At 34.8% G+C, this 19,966-nt stretch overlaps 1 protein-coding gene across 9 annotated transcripts in view; it reads left to right on the top strand.

The window, feature by feature from the left end:
* Positions 1-19,966, top strand: part of LMBRD2 (LMBR1 domain containing 2) — a 71,227-nt gene that overhangs the window by 44,701 nt on the left and 6,560 nt on the right. For 2 of the 9 annotated variants that reach the window (XM_059916230.1, XM_059916229.1), the window contains exon 19: positions 427-5,937. The exons of 6 other annotated variants lie outside the window; for them this stretch is intronic. In XM_059916230.1, coding sequence (XP_059772213.1) covers positions 427-487 — 61 coding nt within the window. In that variant the 3' untranslated portion in view covers positions 488-5,937. Of the gene's footprint in view, positions 1-402; positions 5,938-19,966 lie in introns of those variants that run through there. One more of the 9 variants, XM_059916228.1, reaches the window with a different exon arrangement.

The raw sequence follows: 19,966 nt of genomic DNA, 5'->3' as shown, positions 1-19,966 counted from the left end.
CTTTTAGCTACTACACTATGTAGAAATAATTAAACAAAAGCAAAACATCATATGCATGAAGATATTTGCTATAGTATTGCCTATAAATAGCAAAAAGAATATTCTATTTATATTCAACAATCTAGAGTAGTTATTAAATCTGTTAAGTTCCATGATGTATTTTACATCTCCCCACTCCTTTCTTTTTACATCTCTCACCCCACCATATGTGTCATATGTCATAGGCTCTAAAACAGTCATTGGTTGATTTATAATTAGGTAAATCCCTTTGGGATAATATTCTTGGATAATAGGTTCCTGATTTCAGCTACTGAATAGATTTTACAGTTCTTACAAATTATGTAGCCACTTCCTTTTAATGTGTCCTTGTTTTTCTCTCCTTCTTTATTTTTGATGCCTCAGATCATTTCTTTATCCACCTTTCAGGTATCAGCCTGGTGGACGATACCTCTCAATGTCTCGCAGCAGAATATTTGATGATGTTTAAAATCTCTAAGAATATATGGAATAACTAACCAAGATCAACACATAAGTTCAGTCTTTATGAACATCTGTGTGCCCTAGAATTTACACTGAACTCTCAGTGAAAAGTGTCAGGATAAAAAAGGCACTAAAAATTAATGGGATCTTAGTAATAATAGTTTATTGTTCATTGAATAGAGTATCATCTTTTCTAATAAGGTTTGTTACATACCATTCCTGAAGTGTCTGCCTTAGAAGTACAGTTACAGTGGAAGGATTTAATTCATGATTAAGATCAGTATATGTTGAAAACATGTAGTTCAGTTTGTTTCAGATTAATTTTTTTCAGGAAAGTTGTTTCAAAGGTCCAAGGAAGCCATAAGTTATAACTGAATAATATTATACAGTTTTATTATTGTGATTTACATATTTGCTGTTTCTAAAGAGTATGTTGATCCTTTATTTCCCAGAGAGATGGACACCTCAATAACAACCATATTTACAAAACCCATGTCTTAAAACACGGCTTACTTACCAGACATAACTGAATGTAGAAAGCTCTTTTTCACTGATGTATGCAAATTAGTTAGGTTTTTGCATGTATAATTAAGATTATCCTTCAACTGATAGTGTTTGTATCTTCAGCATGTGTACTATAATCAGGTGATGTATTCTTTCAGTCTTTGGTGGTAACTGGAAATTGTCTTATGCCTTTGGTATTGCTTTGTAAAACATTTTCATTTCAGAGAGAGGTGTTCACCTTTGTCATCTAGCATATTGATTTGAGTTGATTATTCCATTCAAGGAGAATCGTAATTATTAATGGTAAATAGTGGGGTTTTTTAATAACCAAAGAGTCCCACAAAATTCTCTGCTTTTGAAAGGTGCCTGTTTATTCCTTTTGAAAAACAATATCTGGTTATTCAAAGGTAAAAAGTCAATCCATTTACTGTTGTTACTAACAGTTAAATTATAGTTTATAGAAAACAGAAAACAAGTTTAGAATGGAGATGTGTAGTAACTTGTTGGTTAAACATGTTATTATTTAAAATTGAATTTTTTAAACTTTGTGTTTAAGCCAAAGTTAGGTATTATGTTTTAAATCATCAGTGTTTTATTGCACAGTGACTATAGTTGAGCACAACATGTTTGCAGAGAGTTATGTCCCTGAAATATTTGCAACTCTGAGAATCCGTACCTTGGATTCACCCAGTGGTGACTCTACTTGAGCTTGCCCATGGCTGTCTTAGTTTAACACCTATTATCCCACGTAACTTTTAGTAGTGGCCCAGTTTGAAGATGAATTATATAGTCAAATTTGATTATATGTTTCTTGAGGGTAGTTTTTCCCTGAATCATAATTTTAAATGTTTTATTTTCCTCTTTTCTTAATGTTATCATGTAAATTTTTTTAAAGCCACAGTTTTATGCAGTTACTGAGAGGAATAGTGTATCATCCTAATTACCTGATTTTCTTAAATTTTTATGAACTTTGAGATTAGATCCCTTTTAAAATAATTATCAATGGATAGATTTTACTCTCAACTGAAGATTATATAGACTGCTTATTTAAGAACACACACACACACAGCCTTTTATTGTGAAGCATGGTTAGAGAGCAGTAGGCCAGGAGCAGAGATAATTTAACACTGTTTGAAATTCCATGATTGACCATTGAAACCTTGGGCAAATCATGTAACCATTCAGTGCCTCAATTTCTTCATTTTCAAAATGAAGAGGACTCTTGCTCTTTTACCTACTGATCTACCTCACAAAGCTATTGTGAGGGTATTGAGTTGATGTTTGTTTATATGGTGCCGTTTAAAAAGACAAATAAGTTGTTAGCTCAGCTGGTTTTGTTATTTGAAAATAGTGGATGGGAAAAGGATAACCCCAGGAAGGGGTCCAGTTTCTTATTATTACAGAGACGCTTACAAATTCCCAGAGCAAAAGCTCTTTTGGGAATAATTAATCAAATCCTGTGAAAGTAATATTGTTTTATTATTCAGTCTTTGGGTTTACTTTGGAATATTTTCCTTAAGTATAATATTGTTTCTCATCAGGTTTTATCATGAAACTCAGATGCTATTGTAGAAATAGAAGCAGAAAAAGAGAAGAAATGATCCAGTTACGTTTATAACTTATAATACCCTAAGATATATTGATAGAAATATGTAAAGGAATGTACTACTTTATTTTATTGTTAAATTTTTTATGATTATAATAACTTTTGAGTTATTTCCAAAATAATTTTTGGTTGTTTAAGTGATCCAGAGTATTCAACTTTTTAAGCAGAATTTATCTTACAGGATTTCATATATAATCATATAAGAAGGTTACCTAGCTAGGTAAATTTGTGTTTAGAAGGTAATGCTTTAACCCCTGAAGACTAAGAGTTCATTGCTGGGGAAGTGAGTTAACGTTCATTAAGCCACCTTGTAAAAACCTGTAATAAGAACAAAAGTTTTCTGTTTTGAGAAGCTTATTAAAATATAATGATATCTACTGCAAAACGTTACTACCAAATTCATACACTTTACATGCAAAGTACATTTCTTGAAGAATTACTTCTGGCAATTACCTTGTGAGGTATTGCTTACATAATAATAGATATCTGGTTAAATTTTCTAAATTATTTTTCTAAATAATGTTAGGTAAGGATATTCTAAGCCAGTAGTTCAAAATAACCATTGCAGAAAATAACAATTAATAATCTATTAATTTCATGAATCTGTAAGTTGCTCATTAACTTTTGTAACTATATCAGTAATTTCTTATTATCAATAGAGCACTTTTATAAAAATCATTATTAAAATAAGCCTAATTATTAGAATTTGTTCTCTTACCAAATGAACACAGGGGCTTTGGAATAATTTCATCACACAAGAGGCCCTCATTTCACAAGAGTGTTAAGAGCTAAATCAGAACATTCAAGGGTTTTTCATTTATAAAGAATAGATCAGAGAGTTTGACAATCGAAACTTTCTTTAAAAAAATGCTGCCAATTGATTTGTTTTTGGACACTACTATTTGATTAGATTATCAGTTCTTAAATTTATGCTGGTTGTGTGCCCAAATGAAATTAAATGTGGATAGGAAAGTCAGTGTGAGTGTTTTTTAAGTATATTTTAGAATATCAATGAAGGGATTCATTGATGTACAATAGCAAACCTCATTTTTTTATACCTTTAGTAGATTTAGAGAATGTTCTTGATTTTCATGTTGATTACTATTTTAAAGGAAAAATAAGCTCTCTATAATTATAATTCATACTGTTCAGTAATGTGAGATTTATACTTGTGATTTGTGTGGGCAATGCCTGAAAAATCACAGGGATAAATATATTTGCACTAGAGGCAAAACATGTCCCTGAAAAATCTTAACATACTTGAATCTCCAAAATACAATGGATTGTATTGTATTAAATTCTAAATGTTGAGAAGTAAATGAATTTAGAGTTTTATCTTTCCTTTCTTTTCTTCCTTCTTCCCTTCATTCCTTTTATACCTTCCTTCCTCTCTGAAGCCTCTCTTTATAGTATGACTTCTAATGTGCTGACAGAGTTTTTTTCCGTTTGTTTTTTTGTGTACAGTTGTTTTTGATGACAGTACACTCAGAAGGTTCTTACTACAGATCCCACTACTTGAATAGCAGTATTGCACTTAAAGTAGTGAAATAGATTTTGCTAGACAACTAAGCAACATCTGAATGTAAATGTGATGGATGCTAGCTCAGTGTGTTGTCTTTTTCTCCACTAAGTAGGACACTTCAGTAAAATGAATTATTCTCAGTGTAAATGTTTTAGCATAAAATTAGACTTCCAAAACCAGTAATTGTTAAAAACAAAACAACCAAACAAACCCAAAACATTAAGAACCTTGAGGCCTCTTTTTATGAAAAAGAGTTCGTAAATAATATACATCATTGTCAAAGTTTTCATTAAAGAGAGGTTGGAACAATATGAGAGGGTTACAGGAAGCCTTCTGAATTGTGAATTCCCTTTGTGTGGGGTACTTCTTTCCAACTCAGTGACTTTTTTCCTGCTCAGAGACCTGGAAGACTAGGCAGTGTTATCCCCTGTACTAACTCCTGGAGACCAGGTCCTGTGAGCCATCTCCACCATCAGAGCAGCCACTAGCCCTGTCCCATCGCCAGTCCCATTGCAATGGGAACATAGCCTCACCCCTAATTCCTTTCATGTTCAGCCTGGTTTTCCTAACATTTTATTTTCACTTTCAAAAGATTTGTCCATTGAGGTTGATCACAATTTTAAATTTGTTAATAAAGCAAGAATATTGGCATGTTCCTCTTCTCATAGATATCCTAAAAGACTTTTGTTTTTAACACACTTCCTGGTGAGAATTAACCTTTTTTCCTGTGAAAATCTTTTCTTTTGTGATTATCCTGATCTCACATCATTTTGCAAAAGGAGATTTTTACTGTACTTAGTGCAAAAGAGTAGAAAGAATGGTTTACTGTGGCAGACATATGGAGAATAAAGTCATAATTTGTTCATCTGACTGTACAACACCATTTTGGAGTTGATATTATTGACATAAATCTTATCAACCTAATCACTTAGAGCTGTATTTCTCAAAAGAATGCTGGCTAGCATCTTCCCTACTTAGTACACCAAATTGTAGGGGAGAGACTATTTTTTTTTTAAAGCAATCCAATGGATTTGTTTTTGTCCATATTTTGAACACAACTTGAAGGATTTTTCTCGTTTAGAAGATAGAGAACATGTGGACCTGTCTTTTAAATTACTGTAATCTAATATATATGTTTATAAATTATAGCATTGAAAAAAGAGCTCTAATATTGATGTTGTTACCTTCTGGTATTTAATTTTTATAAAATGTTTTTGTAAGTAACTAATTGTAGCATTGCTTTTAAGTAGTTTAAAAATCTTTCTCAAATAAGTTCTGCCCAGAACCTGATTCCTTAGGGCAATACTCTAAAGTTCAGTAGTCCAGTATGAGTTTGAAATACTCCTACATCTCTTCAGTATCTTTTTATATATACCAGTACCCAAGCAAAGTATACCAAATGCCTAATTTCTGTGTTGCATTAATAAAGTACTTGTTATTTATCTAATTCAGTGGATTAGGTGAAATAGAAGATAAGTCTTTCAAATGTGCATCTGATCATAATTTTCAAAATGTTCATTATGTTCATTTCTGGTGCATGATGCCAATTTATCTTTAATCAGCTACTGCTACCTGGTATGTAATGGCACATGTTTTCCTTTCTGACTAATGGGTTGTAGATGTAACTATTTTTCTCTGCAGATTCTCACTAAATATGTATTTGAACAAACCTGCAAAGTGCTACCTATAAGTAAGTTAGCATCTTTGACCTTATCTATGCATAATGTTCTCTTAGTTTGGTTTTGACAAACTCATGGACTTGGAATTGCTTTGTAGTATTTTAACTTATTGTGATGTAATGAATTTTTTGAAATGTTTATTTGATTAGCTGTTAAAATATCGGATTATGTAGCTTTGCATGAAATAAAGTACATTTCTACAAGTTAACTAAGAATTTTGCTGATTATGTGTTTTACTTCATACCACCTTTGAGATTAAACTCTTTTTAGTAGACTAAGGCATTTTTTGTTCCTTACAAATTTATTAACAGCTATCACAAAAGAAATGTTTTAAGATAAATAATTAAATACTGTACTTTAGGTTCCACATTACTTTATCTTGTGTTTATAATTAAAATAAATAATTGTTATAAAACAAATATATATTAATGCATATACGTGGAATCTAGAAAAATAGTACAAATGAACCTATTTGCAGGACAGGAATAGAAACGCAGATGTAGGGAATGGATGTGTGGACATGGGGAGGGGGGAGGGGAGGGTGGGATGAACTGGGAGATTAGGTTTGACATAATTACACTACCATGTGTAAAACAGATAGCTAGTGGGAACCGGCTGTATAGCACAGGGAGCTCAGTTCGGTGCTCTGTGATGACCTAGATGGGTGGGATGGGGGGTGGGGAGGGAGGGCCAAGAAGGAGGGGATATATGTATACATATAGCTGATTCACTTCACTGTACAACAGAAACTAACACAACATTGTAAAGCAATTATACTCCAATAAAAAAAAAAAAACTAGAGCAGAAATCAATGAAGTTGAAAACAGGAAAACAATAAAGAAAATCAGTGAAACCAAAAACTGAGTGTATGAAAAGATCAATAAAACTGATGAAACCCTAGCCGGGCTGACAAAGGAAATAGAGAGTTGCTTACCCATATACCAAAAAGAACAATGGAAATTTGAAATTAAAAACACAACACCATTTACATTCATCCTAGCTAATACAATAAGACAAGAAAAGGAAATAAAAGATAAACAGGTTTGGAAGGAAGAAATAAAACCGTGTTTGTTTGCAGATGATATGATCATCTTTGTAGCAAACTAAAAGAATTGACCAAAAAAAAAAAAAAAAACTTCCTGGAATACGTAATTATAGCAAGTTTGCAGGATATAAGATTAATATGCAGAAGTGAATCACTTTCCCTTTTACCAACAATGGAGAAGTAGAATTTGAAATTAAAAATAATACCATTTACATTAGCACCCCCCAAAATGAAATACTTAGGTATAAATGTAATAAAATATATCTAAGATCTATGTGAAGAAAACTACAAACCTCTGTTGAAAGAAATCAAAGAACAAAATAAATGGAGAGAGATTCCATGTTCATGGATGGGAAGACCCAATATTACTGGGATGTCAGTTCTTCCCAAATTGATCTATAGATCCAATGCAATTCCAGTTAAAGCCCCAATAAGTTATTTTGTGGATATTGACAAACTGATTCTAAAGTATATATGGAGAGGCAAAAGGCCCAGAAGAGCCAACACAATACTGAAGGAGACCAAAATCGGAGGACTGACACTACCCAACTTCAAGACTTACTATAAAGCTACAATTATCAAGACATTGTGGGATTGGTGAAAAAATAGACAAATAGACAAATGGAACAGAACAGAGAGCCCAGAAATACACCCACGTAAATATAGTGAATTGTTTGACAAAGGAATAAAGGCAATTCAATAGAGGAAGGATAGTCTTTTTAACAAATGATGCTGGAACAATGGATAACCACGTGTAAAAAGTCTAGACACTAACTTTACACCTTTCACAAAAATTAACTCAAAATGGTTCATGAACCTAAAACTATAACACAAAACTTCTAGAAGGTAACATAGGAGGAAATGTAGGTGAACTTGGGCTTGGCGACCAGTATATATATCACACAAAAATGTGTGTATATGTGTACCCAGAGACATGTACAAGGATGTTCATGGTGCTACTCACAGTTACTTCAACCATAAATAATTCAATCAACAGAATGAGTTTATTTATTCAACATGATGGATATATGCATGAATAAGTGGAAATGATTAATTACAGCTATGTAACAACACGGTTGAAACAGATAATGTGGATCCAAAGAATTCAGATGTGAAAAAATAATATAGTGTGATCCTGTTTATATAAAGTTAAAAAAAGATAAAACTAAATTGTAGACTTAAAAGATGAATGCTTTGTAGTAAAATCATAAAGAAAAAAGAAACAAGGAAAAGATTACCATACGTGTCATGCTGTTGCTTACCTTTGAGGAGGAGAAAGGGATTAGTGATTGCAATAGAGCACAAGAGAAGTTTCTGGATTGCTGCCTGTGTTCTCTTTCTTGACTTGGGTGGGTGGTTTTACAGGTGTCCACTTGGTAATGAATCACTGAATAGTACGTGCTTTTATGTGTGCTTTGCTATATGTACCTTTTATTTCATAATAAACTTAAAAAATATAGAGATTTAAATTACATAACTTATACCATATAAGTTGGGAGTGGAGGAAACTGCATTATAGTGTTCTAAGGGAGTAGTAAAGAGGTTGCTTAAGCCAGATTTTCAGCTGAGGATGCATGCTACAATAATCATTAAAAGAACAGAAATAGGATATAGATACAAATAAAGGAAAAATGGAATGATAAAAAATTCAAATCAAAACAGCAAAAGAATAAAAATAACCCTAAAACTAGACTTTATTGTTTTGAAATGCATACATAGTTGAGAAAACTATAAAGAAAGTCATGTGAAGTGATTTACTATATTATTAAGTCAGTATGCTTCTGATAGGGATGGGACATTCAAAGATATCACTCAGAGAGGCTCTCGGTTACTAAGGGCAATGTTTTGTTTCTTATACTTGGGCATTTTTTACAAGCATTTTTCTATTTATACTTATTTACTATACATTTATATTTTATGCACTTTTCTGAATGTGTCTATATTTCAAAATGTAAAGGGTTTCTAAAAAGAAAAATCAGCTTCTGTAAATCACATTAATAGTTGAAAGAGTAAAATTGCATGATCATCTCAAACAGATGCAGAAAACATTTTGATATAATTCAGCACTTATATTTTTTAAAGTTCTATTTTTTAAAAAACATTTTTTTCTGATGAAGAATGGATATCTGCATGCATATGTATAGACATGTATATGTATAAATAAGAACCCCAAACTACTGCAAAACAATCTTGAGAAAGAAGAACAGAGATGAAGGAATCACACTCCCTGACTTCAGACTTTGCTACAAAGATACATAATCAAAACAGTATGGTACTGGCACAAAAACAGATACCTAGAACAATGGAAAAGAATATAGAGACCCCAGAAATAAACCCATATACTTACAGTCAATCTATGACAAAGGAGGCAAGAATATACAACAGTCTTCAATAAGTGGTGCTAGGAAAACTGGACAGCTATGTGTAAAAGAATGAAATTAGAATATTCTCTAACACCATATACAAAAATAAACTCAAGAGGTATTAAAGACCTAAATGTAAGACTGGAAACCATAAAACTCCTAGAAGAAATCATAGGGAGAACACTCTGACATAAATTGTAGCAATATTTTTTTTGGATCTGTCTCCTAAAGCAAAGGAAATAAAAGCAAAAATAAAATGAGACCTAATTAAACTTAAAAGCTTACGCACAGCAATGAAAACCATAAACAAACCAAAAGACAACCTACAGATTGGGAGAAAATATTTGCAAATGATACTACTGACGGATTAATTTCCAAAATATACAAGCAGCTCATATAACTCAACATCAAGAAAACAAACAACCCAATTTAAAAAATGGGCAGGGACTTCCCTGGTGGTGCAGTGGTTAAGAATCCGCCTGCCAACGCAGGGGACACAGGTTCAATCCCTTGTCCAGAAAGATCCCACATGCCGTGGAGCAACTAAGCCCGCGAACCACAACTACTGAAGCCCGTGCACCTAGAGCCTGCGCTCCTCAACAAGAGAAGCCACGGCAATGAGAAGCCCACGCACCGCAACAAAAGAGTAGCCCCCACTCACCGCAACTAGAGAAAGCCTGTGCGCAGCAACAAAGACCCAGTGCAGCCAAAATTAATTAATTAGTTAATTAATTTTTTTTGAAAAATGGGCAGAAGACCTAAATAGACATTTTCCCGAAGAAGGTATATAGATGGCCAACAGGCACATGAAAAGATGTTCAACATCACTAATCATCAGGGAAATGCAAATCAAAATCACAATGAGATACCACCTCATGCCTGTCAGAATGGCTATCATCAAAAAGAACACAAATAACAAGTATTAGCTAGGATGTGGAGAAAAGGGAGCTCTTGTACACTGTTGGTGGGGATGTAAATTGGTGCAGCCACTGGGGAAAGCAGTATGGAGGTTTCTCAGAAAACTAAAAATAGAGCTACCACATGACCCAACAGTTTTACTCCTGGGTATATATCCAGAAAAACACAAAAACACTAATTTGAAAAAATACATGCACCCCAATGTTCATAGCAGCATTATTTACAATTCCCAAGATATGGAACCAAACCTAAGTGTCCATCAACAGATGAATGGATAAAGATGATATGGTATATATACATACAATGGAATACTAGTCAGCCATTAAAAAGAATGAAATTTTGCCATTTGCAATGATATGGATGGACTTGGAGGGTATTATGCTAAGTGAAATAAGTCAAAGACAAGTACTGTATGATATCACTTTTATTTAGAATCTAAAAAATACAACAAACTAGTGAATATAACAGCAAAAACAACAAAAACAGACCCACAGATATAAAGAACAAACTAGTCGTTACCAGTGGGGAAAGGGGGAGGGGCAATATAAGGGTATGGGATGAAGAGGTACAAACTATTATGTATAAAATAAGCTACAAGGATATATTGTACAATACAGAGAATATAGCCAATATTTTATAACTATAAATGGAGTATAACCTTAAAAAATTGTGAATCACTATGTTGTACACCTGTAACATATATTGTACATCAACTATTTCAATTAAAAAATAATAAATGAAAAAAGACAACAATGAAAATATAAGCATTCTTTTTTTCTGATAAAGGATGCATATCTACATGCATATATATAGACATATATAGGTATAAACATGAATGCAAAACTACTGCAACTGTCATCCTTAATGCTATAATCTTTACCTTTAAGACCCAGAGCGGGGCTTCCCTGGTGGCGCAGTGGTTGGGAGTCTGCCTGCCAATGCAGGGGACACGGGTTTGAGCCCTGGTCTGGGAGGATCCCACATGCCGCGGAGCAACTAGGCCCGTGAGCCACAGTTGCTGAGCCTGCGCGTCTGGAGCCTGTGCTCCACAACAAGAGAGGCCGCGACAGTGAGAGGACCGCGCACCGTGATGAAGAGTGGCCCGCGCTTGCCGCAACTAGAGAAAGCCCTCGCACAGAAACGAAGACCCAACACAGCCATAAATAAATAAATAAATAAATACTTAAAAAAAAAAAAAAAAAAGACCCAGAGCAAGCCAAGGATGCTTACTGTCACCACTTCTATTCAACAGTGTATGTTCCATAATCATAAGAAGAGAGAAATAAAAGGCCTAAGAATGAGAAATGAAGAAACAAACTTTTATTTACTCTGACATGATTATGTATGTGGAAGATCCAAAAATACACAAATTATTAGAATTGATAAGAAAGTGGCATCTCTTAAGGTGGTGTTTGGAGCCTCTGAACCCTGGTTAAGTCACAGACCTCCAGTAAACCCAAACCTCAGTCTCATATTTGTTTTAAAAAAGGCTGAGTGGTGAGTGGGATGGTTTATAATACAATGCTTATCAGTGTAGCTGTGAGGATTATAATCAAATAATGTACTTGGAAGTCTCCAGCAAAATGTTACCCCACAGTAGATATTCATTTATTAAGAAACACCAATCAGGCTTCCCTGGTGGCACAGTGGTTGAGAATCTGCCTGCTAATGCAGGGGACATGGGTTCAAGCCCTGGTCCGGGAAGATCCCACATGCCACGGAGCAACTAGGCCCGTGTGCCACAACTACTGAGCCTGCGCGTCTGGAGCCTGTGCTCCGCAACAAGAGAGGCCGTGACAGTGAGAGGCCCGTGCACCGCGATGAAGAGTGGCCCCCACTTGCCGCAACCGGAGAAAGCCCTCGCACAGAAACGAAGACCCAACACAGCCAAAAATAAAGTAATTAATTAATTAAAAGAAAAAAAAAAAAGAACAATTACTAAAACTTAAAAAAAATCAAAAAAGAAACACCAATCATCTGTGTGGTTAAGCTCATCCTCTTCCTTCAGGCTCTTATCTGGAAGTCATTTCTGAGGGAACATCCCTGCTTAATTTTTTCTTCCTAGCACTTAGCACTATCTAACATAATATGTGCTATTTCTCATCTCTCTTCTCAGACATAAGCTCCAAGAGGAATTATTTTTGTTTGCAGAACCACCTGTGCCTGACCCATAATAAGTGCTCAATAAATTTGTGTTGAATCAGTAGATAGATGGGTTAATTTACACAGTCACCATCCTGCCCTGATCTGAGCTACTGCATTATAGTAGGTAACGGGGAGTATTTACTAGGATACTAAATGGGAAGAGCCTTGTGACACCTTTTAAACCTCACCACCTGTCAGTCTCTTCCCTGTGGAGAGAGGGGAGGGTTGGAGATTAGATGTGTGACTATTAGAATTAGTAAGAAGGGTAATGGAGCGCCCAAAATTTGGGAGAGAGGTCCAGAAAGGGAGAGCTGGGAATACTGAAGGCAGACTCCGGGTATCCTGAGTTGGCATTCTGGGCCAGCGCTGCTCAAAGTGTCACTTGCCCACCTTGAAGAGGAACTTTTCTTTTCTCTACATGAAGACTTGCTTTTTGTAGAGACTCTCCAGCCCTGGATTTCTAGGCAGGATTTCTCAAAACTATCCCACATGTTTTTAACTGTTTTTTTAAACATAATTAAAGTCTCCCAACTGATTTACATGAAATAGGTAGTAGCATACAGACAGAATCACTATACTAACTGCTAGACTAATTAGATTGTGTCTACACTTTCATAATGCCTAGTTCTTTCCTTTGAAACCCTTAACATACTTATTATTGTTTAATCTGTTATTTTTAATGATTTGCTCAATATCTCTTTCCCAGTCAAACTGTAAGCTCCATGAGGACAAAGGTCATGTTTGCCTTGCTTACTACCAGGTCCACAGAATGTATCATAGTGTACAGCACATAGTAGGCAGATGGTAAACATTTACTGCACTATCTAAAGATCGAGATTTATAGACATATTAGACCAAAGTATAAATTACATCTTTCTTGACTAGGATTTTGCAGTTAATGAAACCTTTGCTACTGTTCCAGGTATAACTTGGAAAATTATTCTCATTCAGTCACTGAATTCAAGAAGACTCCTTACACTATCTCTTTCTGGCCTTAAGCTAGCTGTCTGCTTTTTTTTTTAACCGATCCAATCAGAAGACCCTCATCAAACCTAGTATAGCCTAAACTGACTATGCATTTGGTCACATTTATTCTCCCCTCATAACCTCGTGTTCTTTTGGAAGAAGCCTACCTACCTGTCCCACTGCTGAAATGACAAGCCAGCTTCCTCTTACTTGCTCCCAATAATTATCAGTAATTATCCTCAAAGGAAGGATTTCTTATTGGAACAGAAATTTTAACAACTTTTGTCCCAACATTAGTTCACTCCATCTTCTTCTTTCTCTTGAACCAATTGTAAATGTACTTGAATCATTTAAATATATGTGAACGGTGATATACCCTGTGTCCTTATGTTAGGGTAAATGCATGTTTGCCTTCTGTCTCCCTCCAGAACAGTTACTGTCAACCCTGGCTTCATATTAGAATCACCTGAGGAACTTTGAAAGCATACTTATGTCTGGGTCCCATTTCAGAATGTCTTATGTAAATGATTTATGGTGAAGTCCAGGCATAGATGTAAAAGTCCCCAGGAATTATAGCCCACAAAGTAGAGACTCTACCCTCCACAAGCAATGATTCTATCTCCCCCAACATCTCTTACCAGAGAGCACAGGGCAGGGCTCTCTCCTCAGGGTTTTCTCTAAGTGTCGGGCCTTCTCTTTAGCAAAAGTGGTCATAGTTGTTTGCTGGTCATTCAGTTCATCCGTTGACTGCCTGATTCCTGGGCTTGGGAAGTGAGAATCTCACTTTTCAGCCAATATACTGGGTCCTGAGATCATAAGTGTAGAATCCCTTAGGTGGGGCATTTGTCAAATGCTCTATAAACTAGCAAATGTTTAAACATTATTAAAAGAAAAGAAAATGAAGCCCCAATAAAACAAAGTAAAACCTCAAGTAAACGCTGACACAGAATATTAATCCTCAGCAGGATTTTCAGAATCTGCATCACAGAAGAGGCCCTTAGGGATGAAGAAAAATATGAAGTCCTCATTCACTGCCTCTTAAACAGGACCCCCAGGCAAGTGACTTTTTTGAAGGATTTGCTGCCAATGGAATGTGAAGACATCTGTTGGCCCAATAGTTGAAAGCAAGAGACTGGCAGATGTCACTGGCACACAGCTTTTAGAGTCGTTTCAAAAAAAAAAAAAAAAAATTGCTGTTCCTTCACTTGTGTTCATGAGACCCTGTGACATCTCCCAGAGCAGGAAGACCATTAAATGATGGGTACAATTTAGATGAGGGGAAGAAGGAAGAAAGCATAATGGCAGAAGGAAGAAAGCAGGAACACTCTAAGCACCAGAAAGAATTGTAGCAAAGACAAAAACAAGGAAATGGGTAAATGCGGGTTTATCACTTAAAGAAATTGCTAAATAGTTCTCCAACCTTTGGCCCTGTACACATCCTTACCAACATTTGGTGTTGTCAGCCTTTTTAATTTTAACCATTCTGGTGAGGGTGAAATGGTACCTCTAGTTTCAGTTTTCATTTCCTTCATTTCCAATGATGTTAAACATTTTTTCAGGTGTTAGTAGCTGTTTTTATATCTTCCTTTTTGAAATGTCTGTTCATCTTTAGCTACCCCCCCCCCCTTTTTATTTTTTGAGTTCTCTCTCTCAGATCCTACTCAGGTCCACACACTCAGCTCCAGAAACCTCTATCATAGAGGAGGTCAAGTCAGTCTACCTCTTTCCTTTCCCTTTGCCTTATAAAACAAAACAAACAAACAAAATAGCCCAGTTTTTAGTTAGGTTGTTTGTCTTTTTATTATAGTTTTGTAGAAGTTCTTTTTATGTTATGGATAGAGATCTTCTATGGATTGCCTGTTTATTTTCTTACTAGTCTTTTGATGAACAGAAGCATTTATGTTTGATGAACCCTGGTTTATCAGTTTTTTTGTTTATGATTTAAGAAATCTTTGCTATCTCCAGATCAGAAGGGTATTCTCCTATGCTTTCTTTTTCTATGGGTTTTATAGTTTTAGATTTTACATTTAGGCCCATGATCCATCTTGAATTAAAGTTTGTGCATAGATGTTTTAGGGGATTATGATCTTTTTTTTTTTTTTTTTTTTTATCTTTTTTTTTTTTTTTTCACACACACACACACACTGTATTTTATTTTTACAAGAGATAAATCGACTGACACCAAGCATTGTACATGGATGACCACAACAAAAGCAACAATGATTGCAATTACCAAACATGAAACACACTCATACTGTGTCATAGTATTGACATTCAGTCCAGTAATCCTCCACTGTAACAGCTCCTTTACTTTGCAGTGAAAATTGATTTGTATATTCTTTGCCTCTGAGTCCTTGTGGAATTTTTTTTTTTTTTTTTTAAATTCAGACAGAAAGTCACAAAAATTATACTCATCCTCATCAGTTCACTCAGTCCCATGTAATTAATTTTTTTTTTCATCTTGATCTTTTGTTAGCACTTTTATGAGTTCATCAGTTTTTCATTAGAGTTCTGAAAATGCTTATTCATTCAGTTCAGCAGTACAGTCCGTTACCAGAAACCTGTACTTGTCAGAGTCTTTTCCATGTATTTCTTGAAGATGAAACCCTTTTATAGGAACATATTTGCAAAATCATCAGAGTACACCCAGAACTGTCTGTAAATGACAAAAGACTTAAAAATGACCACGGTTAAAGATTTGATGACAGTTCATAATAATGCAGTTGACAAGAAAATTAGTTATTTCTGAGATATACATTTTAAAGTAATAAATAGGATTATTACTTATAACATTATACCAGAACATATAAGATTTTTAGAAATTTCATGTAATGTCTGAAACATTTATATTAACATATTTCCATACATATTTCCATACAAGTACAAATATAAGATTTTTAGAAATTTCATGTAATGTCTGAAACATTTATATTAACATATTTCCATACATATTTCCATACAAATACAAATATGATTTTTAGAAATTTCATGTAATGTCTGAAACATTTATATCAACATATTTCCATACATATTTCCATACAAATACAAATATAAGATTTTTAGAAATTTCATGTAATGTCTGAAACATTTATATTAACATGTTTCCATACAAATAACCCAATGAAAGTTTAGTATTAGTTGTTTTGTTTGTTTTTTTATACTGCAGGTTCTTATTAGGCATCAGTTTTATACACATCAGTGTATACATGTCAATCCCAATCGCCCAATTCAGCACACCACCATCCCCACCCCACCGCAGTTTTCCCCCCTTGGTGTCCATATGTCCATTCTCTACATCTGTGTCTCAACTTCTGCCCTGCAAACTGGCTCATCTGTACCATTTTTCTAGGTTCCGCATACATGCATTAATATACGATATTTGTTTTTCTCTTTCTGACTTACTTCACTCTGTATGACAGTCTCTAGATCCATCCACGTCTCAACAAATGACTCAATTTCGTTCCTTTTTATGGCTGAGTAATATTCCATTGTATATATGTACCACATCTTCTTTATCCATTCGTCTGTTGATGGGCATTTAGGTTGCTTCCATGACCTGGCTATTGTAAATAGTGCTGCAATGAACATTCGGGTGCATGTGTCTTTTTGAATTACGGTTTTCTCTGGGTATATGCCCAGTAGTGGGATTGCTGGGTCATATGGTAATTGTATTTTTAGTTTTTTAAGGAACCTCCATATTGTTCTCCATAGTGGCTGTATCAATTTACATTCCCACCAACAGTGCAAGAGGGTTCCCTTTTCACCACACCCTCTCCAGCATTTGTTGTTTGTAGATTTTCTGATGATGCCCATTCTAACAGGAGTGAGGTGATACCTCATTGCAGTTTTGATTTGCATTTCTCTAATAATTAGTGATGTTGAGCATCTTTTCATGTGCTTCGTGGCCATCTGTATGTCTTCTTTGGAGAAATGTCTATTTAGGTCTTCTGCCCATTTTTGGATTGGGTTGTTTGTTTCTTTGATATTGAGCTGAATGAGCTGTTTATATATTTTGGAGATTAATCCTTTGTCCGTTGATTCATTTGCAAATATTTTCTCCCATTCTGAGGGTTGTCTTTTCGTCTTGTTTATGGTTTCCTTTGCTGTGCAAAAGCTTTGAAGTTTCATTAGGTCCCATTTGTTTATTTTTGTTTTTATTTCCATTACTCTAGGAGGTGGATCAAAAAAGATCTTGCTGTGATTTATGTCAAAGAGTGTTCTTCCTATGTTTTCCTCTAAGAGTTTTATAGTGTCCAGTCTTATATTTAGGTCTCTAATCCATTTTGAGTTTATTTTTGTGTATGGTGTTAGGGAGTATTCTAATTTCATTCTTTTACATGTAGCTGTCCAGTTTTCCCAGCACCACTTATTGAAGAGACTGTCTTTTCTCCATTGTATATCTTTGCCTCCTTTGTCATAGATTAGTTGACCATAGGTGCGTGGGTTAATCTCTGGGCTTTCTATCTTGTTCCATTGATCTATGTTTCTGTTTTTGTGCCAGTACCATATTGTCTTGATTACTGTAGCTTTGTAGTATAGTCTGAAGTCAGGGAGTCTGATTCCTCCAGCTCCATTTTTTTGCCTCAAGACTGCTTTGCCTATTCGGGGTCTTTTGTGTCTCCATACAAATTTTAAGATGATTTGTTCTAGCTCCGTAAAAAATGCCATTGGTAATTTGATAGGGATTGCATTGAATCTGTAGATTGCTTTGGGTAGTATAGTCATTTTCACAATGTTGATTCTTCCAATCCAAGAACATGGTATATCTCTCCATCTGTTGGTATCATCTTTAATTTCTTTCATCAGTGTCTTATAGTTTTCTGCATACAGGTCTTTTGTCTCCCTAGGTAGGTTTATTCCTAGGTATTTTATTCTTTTTGTTGCAATGGTAAATGGGAGTGTTTCCATAATTTCTCTTTCAGATTTTTCATCATTAGTGTATAAGAATGCAAGAGATTTCTGTGCATTAATTTTGTATCCTGCAACTTTACCATATTCATTAATTAGCTCTAGCAGTTTTCTGGTGGCAGTTTTAGGATTCTCTATGTATAGTATCATGTCATCCGCAAACAGTGACAGTTTTACTTCTTCTTTTCCAATTTGTATTCCTTTTATTTCTTTTTCTTCTCTGATTGCCGTGGCTAGGACTTCCAAAACTATGTTGAATAATAGTGGTGAGAGTGGACATCCTTGTCTCGTTCCTGATCTTAGAGGAAATGCTTTCAGTTTTTCACCATTGAGAATGATGTTTGCTGTGGGTTTGTCATATATGGCCTTTATTATGTTGAGGTAGGTTCCCTCTATGCCCACTTTCTGGAGAGTTTTTATCAGAAATGGGTGTTGAATTTTGTCAAAAGCTTTTTCTGCATCTATTGAGATGATCATATGGTTTTTATTCTTCAATTTGTTAATATGGTGTATCACATTGATTGATTTGCGTATATTGAAGAATCCTTGCATCCCTGGGATAAATCCCACTTGATCGTGGTGTATGATCCTTTTAATGTGTTGTTGGATTCTGTTTGCTAGTATTTTGTTGAGGATTTTTGCATCTATATTCATCAGTGATATTGGTCTGTAATTTTCTTTTTTTGTAGTGTCTTTGTCTGGTTTTGGTATCAGGGTGATGGTGGCCTCATAGAATGAGTTTGGGAGTGTTCCTTCCTCTGCAATTTTTTGGAAGAGTTTGAGAAGGATGGGTGTTAGCTCTTCTCTAAATGTTTGATAGAATTCACCTGTGAAGCCATCTGGTCCTGGACTTTTGTTTGTTGGAAGATTTTTAATCACAGTTTCAATTTCATTACTTGTGATTGGTCTGTTCATATTTTCTATTTCTTCCTGGTTCAGTCTTGGAAGGTTATACCTTTCTAAGAATTTGTCCATTTCTTCCAGGTTGTCCATTTTATTGGCATAAAGTTGCTTGTAGTAGTCTCTTAGGATGCTTTGTATTTCTGCGGTGTATGTTGTAACTTCTCCTTTTTCATTTCTGATTTTATTGATTTGAGTCCTCTCCCTCTTTTTCTTGATGAGTCTGGCTAATGGCTTATCAATTTTGTTTATCTTCTCAAAGAACCAACTTTTAGTTTTATTGATCTTTGCTATTGTTTTCTTTGTTTCTATTTCATTTATTTCTGCTCTGATCTTTATGATTTCTTTCCTTCTGCTAACTTTGGGTTTTGTTTGTTCTTCTTTCTCTAGTTTCTTTAGGTGTAAGGTTAGATTGTTTACTTGAGCTTTTTCTTGTTTCTTTAGGTAGGCTTGTATAGCTATAAACTTCCCTCTTAGAACTGCTTTTGCTGCATCCCATAGGTTTTGGGTCGTCGTGTTTTCATTGTCATTTGTCTCTAGGTATTTTTTGATTTCCTCTTTGATTTCTTCAGTGATCTCTTGGTTATTTAGTAACGTATTGTTTAGCCTCCATGTGTTTGTCCTTTTTACGTTTTTTTCCCTGTAATTCATTTCTAATCTCATAGCGTTGTGGTCAGAAAAGATGCTTGATATGATTTCAATTTTCTTAAATTTACTGAGGCTTGATTTGTGACCCAAGATGTGATCTATCTTGGAGAATGTTCCGTGCGCACTTGAGAAGAACGTGTAATCTGCTGTTTTTGGATGGAATGTCCGATATATATCAATTAAATCTATCTGGTCTATTGTGTCATTTAAAGCTTCTGTTTCCTTATTTATTTTCATTTTGGATGATCTGTCCATTGGTGTAAGTGAGGTGTTAAAGTCCCC

Source organism: Balaenoptera ricei, chromosome 3 (genome assembly GCF_028023285.1).
Source record: "Balaenoptera ricei isolate mBalRic1 chromosome 3, mBalRic1.hap2, whole genome shotgun sequence".
Taxonomy (NCBI): Eukaryota; Metazoa; Chordata; class Mammalia; order Artiodactyla; family Balaenopteridae; genus Balaenoptera; species Balaenoptera ricei.
The sequence above is the reverse complement of the archived record's forward strand: the minus strand, read 5'-3'. Positions and strand labels throughout refer to the sequence as shown.